The following is a 5,971-nucleotide window of genomic DNA, read 5'->3' as shown; positions in this document are numbered from 1 at the left end:
GACCATGGGCAGGCCCAGCCAATCTATAGGCTGGAAAGATAACATGAGGTAGGGTGCTGAAAAAAAGCAGAAACAATTATGTTGGCTTCCCAGTTGTAGGTTGTCTCACAATAAAAATCCCTTGAGAAAATTTAGAGCTATGTCCCTCCAACCAAAACAGCCTTGACAAAAGCTTCTCCCAGGAGTCTTTACACATTAGCCTTATCTTTATCTGAGCCAGTAGAGGCTAGGTCCCTGTGACAGTTCATTTTATGTGTCAACCTGGGTAGACCACAGTACTCATATATTTGATCAAACATCATTCTAGATATTTCTGTGAAGGTATTTTTTTAGATGAGGTTAATGTTTAAATCAGTAGACTTTGAGGAAAGCACATTATCCTCCATAATGTGGGTGAGCCCCAGCCAATTAGTTGAAGGCCTTAATAGAACAAAGACTGATCTCCTCTGAGGAAAAGGGAATGCCGACAGACTGCCTTCAGACTCCAACTGCAACTCTTATCCCCTAGGTCTCCAGTCTGCTTGTCTACCCTGTAGATTTTGAACATGGCAAGCTTCCACATTGCATGAGCCAATTCCTTAAAATAAATTAATATCTGTCTCTCAATATATATGTAGATAGATAGATGATAGATAGATAGATAGATAGATAGATAGATAGATAGATAGATAGATAGATAATGTGTGTAAACACATCCTGTTGGTTCTGTTTCTCTAAAGAACCCTGACTAATACAGTCCCTGGTAAGAAAGTTGAGGCATGAGTGGGAGTTAAGAGGATTACATTAGCGACTTCCTAATGCCCCTGAAGTCCTCTGCCAAACCCTTTATGATACTTCATGGTATTGGAGCAACAGCTAGGTTTGATGGGGTTCAGGAGGAGCCCAGTCCTGGCCCAGTCACTAAGTTTGTGACCTGGGGCCAGTCATTCCACATCACTGGGTCTTGCACTCCTTTTTTTGGAAAACAAGAAGACTGACTAGATCAGAACCTGAAAACACACTACATGCTGCTCATGGTAGACATCATTGGATAATCCCATTTTTTTCCTACTAAAATTTTGTGGCAGCTTATAACTTGTAAACGTATGGCTTACCAGCCAGTCTAAGTTGGTTCATGAAAGTAAACCAATTTGCGATGCCAACATTATTTGGTTTCGAAAGCCCCCACCAGCTAAAATGAAATGAAGCCACTGAAATTACCGTCACTGCTGGGCAGGGAACTTGTTTGAAAAATAAAGCTCAACCCTTGGGTGAAAGTGACTGGGAATATAGGAAAAACCCAGGGAGGAAGCTCCAGAGAGGGTGAGTTACGCATGTGCTGTACTTGCCACCACCGAGCTCTCTTCTTACATGTTTTCCAGTCTCTTATCTAGATCTGATCTAAACCCCCATTTTGTTTGGAACGCCCCAGTGGTACTTGCACTAGTGCCCACCACCCGACATATTTACCTCAGCAATGCTGATGGAGATGATGAACACAGGGGGTGGGAGGCAATTAGCTCTCTCCAAGTATGTTCTTCGGACATTTTCCGGAAGCATCCATTTTGAGACAATCCTGTGGACCTTTTTGTTCTTGAAGGGATCTTTACCTTCCCCATCCTCTCTCATTTTCTTCTCTTCCTCCAGCTCCTCTTCTATGTCTCTACCCATATGCACATTCTCCATCTCCAAATCATGAGCAGCAGCCATTGTCCTGGGTCCTACCTCCACCTGAAAGAGATAGGAAAATCAGGGAAAAACAGACAACCCTATAGTCTTCGGGCCATGGTTCATTTCCTGGCTTCTCTGACATAATCAATGGTTTCCAAAGCCTTTCCTATATGTTAATAGAAGGCAACTGAAGAGCTGGTGCCCAAATACTCGTAATATCCATACTCTCATTCCCAGTTTGTAATTGTGACAAAGTACTAGGGTCTCCCCAAATGAGGGAGAGGACTCCTAGGGGTCACTTATGGTTTCATCTACTGCCACCACCCAAGGAATGGATTGGAGCCTCCAAATGGCACCACTACCTTGTACACCCTTCTTTCCCCTCTGCCACTGACTTTCAAGTCAACTCTTAGCTTTGCCCTGAAGGTGATGTATCTCAGAGCTCAAACCATGCACAATGTATAACTGAACTCAGTGTTTTCTAACCTAACTGAGCAATCTCCTTTCCCCTCTTAGTTTCATCTTGCTTCTACTCCCAGGTTTCTGATTCAGAATCAAAAGTCACTTATTGAGCATCTACTGTGTATCAGGCACTATGCTGAGGACTGTCACATCTATTGACTCATTAGGTTCCCAAAATAACCCCAGGAGGCAGGGATTTGTAGATAAAAGACTGAACTTCCCACTTACCCAACTCCCAAAAAAAAAAAAACCACGTAACTTTGATAAGCTTCAAACTTACATCTCCCCTTTCTAATGTATCAGTATCTTTGCTAAAATACCTCTGCTGACCATTCTGTAGCACACTTGAGTTAACAAGGCCATTCCTTACTAGCTCTCCAGGTACAATGTCAACACTCTTGCTAAAACACATCTTCCAAACAACTCTCTGACACCAAAAACTCTTGGTTGAGTTCCTACTAATTTCTACACCCAGTAGTCCCTTGGACTCAATCCTCAACATTCAATCAATCAATCAGGCATTTATTCAACAAATATCTATTGAAAACCTACTATGTATCAGGCCACCATTACATTACATTACAAACATATCCCAAAATGTTTGTAATGTAATGGAGGAGACAGAGGTCGATAAAAATTACATAAATAATTGTATAGTTACAACTGTGCTAGGTGATGCCAAGCAGATGCTAGGATACTGGGCAGCACGTCTATAACACTCTTTCCTCTCCCTATACCATGGTGCTATCTGTACTGTTCTTTTCCTTTTGGTTTGGTTCTGTTATTTTTATACTCCTGGTTAAACTACTTAAATCACTCAATCAAATGTTTCCATGGTCTGGGCGGCCGGTTAGCTCAGTTGGTTAGAGCGCAGTGCTCATTAACACCACAGTTGCCAGTTAGATCCCCGCATGGGCCACTGAGCTGCACCCTCCACAACTAGATTGAAACAACTACTTGACTTGGAGATGATGGGTCCTGGAAAAATACATTGTTCCCCAATAAAAAACTTAAAAAAAAAAAAAAAAGGTTTCCATGGTCAAAAAAAGCGAGGGGAGGGCTCGAATATATTAAGAGAAAAAACATCATGTTGCAAAATAGTATATAGAATATGATCTAATTTTTGTAAAAAGTAATGTACTAATATACACACAGGAAGAAATCTGGAGAATTAACCATGATTATATCTGCATGGTAGGATTTCCTAGATTTTTGCCCTTTATGTAGGAGTGGGCCCAGATTTTGAGGAGCTTTAAATAAATACATAAAATTAAAATTACAAAATAAAAAAAAATTATAAAAGTAGATACACCACCTTAGAAGGATCCCACGTGAGAGGTCTGAAGCTTAAGCTTTATTAGTTTCATGCATAATCCACCTCTGTGTCTATCTACTTTTTTAAGTATGTATTACTATTTTAATTTAAAAGATAAATAAAGCCATATGAGACCTTTGCTTGACCCTAAAGTTTCGACTGCTATACTATTTCTCTCTTCCCCTTTGTAGCCCAATGTCTTGAAGGAGGGGTTTGTACCCACTAACCATCTTGTCATCTGCATCCCCCCATTACAACTGTTCTCATGAGTTATGTCCTTCAAACAACTCTACTTTAGTGATGTGCAAGTCCTAAGGATGTGTGTATGCAGTCCACCCTTGGCATTTCAAAGCATGTCCCCTTGCAAAATCTCACATACTCCTCAGAACAATCTGTGAAAATAAAGAGAAGGCAAGCAGTCTGTTCCAAATCCTCCTTGTCTTCAACCTTCCTACCAGACCTCTCTGTTGAAATCCCTTCACCCCTTTCATCTCAACCATAGTCCATTCACTGACTCCCTTCTCCCACTCCCCGGCCACCAGCATCCCCTCTGTACACTTCAACAACACTCTCATCCTACAACTGGGCTTGTGTAACTGGGTGAAGAGGGGCATAGTGGTAAGGTCACTAAAGGATAAACCCAGGTTTTGATGCTAGGTAGACCTAGGAGTGACATGTCTTATTCTTCTTTGTAACCCTACTCACTAGCCCTGGGTCTGGTACCATGAGTGGTAGAATGATGGCTGCCCGGGGTTGGGGGGGAGGAGGGAACAGGGAGTTACTGTTTGTGGGTACAGAGTTTCAGTTTGGGAAAATGAAGAAATTCTGGAGATGGATGGTGGTGATGGTTAAACCATGTAAATGTAGTTAATTCTACTGAACTGTACACTTAAAAATGGTTAAATGGTAAATTTTAAGTTATGTACGCTTTACCACACACACGCACACAAAGCTAAACAGTAATATTAAACTTCCAAAGTCATTGTGAAATCTAGATAGAGTATAAACTTTTTTACCACAATGTATTTAATAAATAGTAGCTAATGCTACTGATAATTTTGGCTTCATCTAATGTATCTAAACTTCCTAAATGGCCCCAAAATAAAATTCACACTGTAATTTATTTTAAAGCATGAGCCATGAAGCCAGATAACTGAGATTAAAACACAGCTCTATAACATATCAACTGTAACCTTAGATCACTTAAATTCTCTGAGCCTCAAATTACATTTTTTTTAAATTGTGGTAAAACACACATCACATAAAAGTTACCATATTAATCATTTTTCTTTAATTGGGGAACAGTGTGTTTTTTCAGGACCCATCAGCTCCAAGTCAAGTAGTTGTTTCTATCTAGTTATGGAGGGCGCAGCTCAGTGGCCCATGTGGGGATCGAACAAGCAACCCTGGTGTTATGAGCACCGCGTTCTAACCAACTGAGCTAACTGGCCGCCCCCCATCTTAACCATTTTAAACTGTACAATCCAGTAGCATTAAGTGCATTTACAATCTTGTACAACCATCACCACTAATCTAGTTCCAGAACTTTTTTGCCACCCTAAACAAAAACCCCCATACCTATTAAGCAGTCATTCCTTATCCCTCCTCCTTCCAGTCCCTGGCAACCATTAATCTGCTTTCTGTCTCTATGGATTTACCTATTCTGGGTATTTCATTTAAATGGGATTATATAATATGTGACTTGTTGTGTCTGTCTTCTTTCACTTAGTAAAAGTCTTCAAGGTTCATCCGTGTTACAGCATGTGTCACTACTCCATTCCTTTCTATGGCTGAATAATATTGTATTGTATAGCTAGACATTTTGTTTCTTTATCTGTGGAAGGACTTTTGGGCTGTTTTTACCTTTTGGCTACCGTGAATAGAGCTGCTAGGAACATCCCTGTACAAGTTTTGTTTGAGGTTTTATTTTCAATTATTTTGGGCATACACCTAGGAGTGGAATTGCTGGGTCATATGGTAATTCTATGTTTAACTTATTGGGAAACCCTCAGATTCCATTTAAAGTGGGGTCGATAATAATAGCACTTACCTCATAGCATTGTTGGGAAGATTTTTGAGATAATGCATGTAAAGCACTTAGAATAGTATCCAGTGAGTAGTAAACATTCCTTAATTGTTAGTTATTATTGGCTATGAATGGATGAGTGGGTGTGTGGATGGATGGGTGATTGGAAATCAAGATAAATGCAGTTTTCAAGTGTATTTCATTAGGCAAGATTCCACGTTACAATAGGTTTTATTCAAAAATAAAGTTAGGGAAGAATTATTTTCTTTTTCTTTTCCCCAACAATTTTTCTGAAAATAAAGGCTTTTTCCCTCCCACACATCTTCCACCTTCCTCTCACCCAACTTTGAAGGGTCAGACCTTAAGTCCATATATATATATAACTATTTTGTTAATTTTCCTTGGATATTGATGATTTTTCTAGTTTTTGGTCACTCCTCATAATTGGCAAGACACAGGGTGGATTTAAGACCAGCAGCTTTAACCACAAATATTAAAGCATTTAAAAAATAAGTTCA

At 39.9% G+C, this 5,971-nt stretch overlaps 1 protein-coding gene across 5 annotated transcripts in view; it reads right to left on the bottom strand.

The window, feature by feature from the left end:
* RHBDL2 (rhomboid like 2) overlaps positions 1 to 5,971 on the bottom strand; it is a 50,145-nt gene that overhangs the window by 27,013 nt on the left and 17,161 nt on the right. For all 5 annotated transcript variants that reach the window (XM_019658087.1, XM_019658123.1, XM_019658097.1 and 2 more), the window contains one exon: positions 1,450 to 1,710. In XM_019658087.1, coding sequence (XP_019513632.1) covers positions 1,450 to 1,689 — 240 coding nt within the window. In that variant the 5' untranslated portion in view covers positions 1,690 to 1,710. The remainder of the gene's footprint in view (positions 1 to 1,449; positions 1,711 to 5,971) is intronic.

This window comes from Hipposideros armiger, unplaced genomic scaffold (genome assembly GCF_001890085.2).
Source record: "Hipposideros armiger isolate ML-2016 unplaced genomic scaffold, ASM189008v1 scaffold_10, whole genome shotgun sequence".
NCBI classification, from domain to species: Eukaryota; Metazoa; Chordata; class Mammalia; order Chiroptera; family Hipposideridae; genus Hipposideros; species Hipposideros armiger.
The sequence above is the reverse complement of the archived record's forward strand: the minus strand, read 5'-3'. Positions and strand labels throughout refer to the sequence as shown.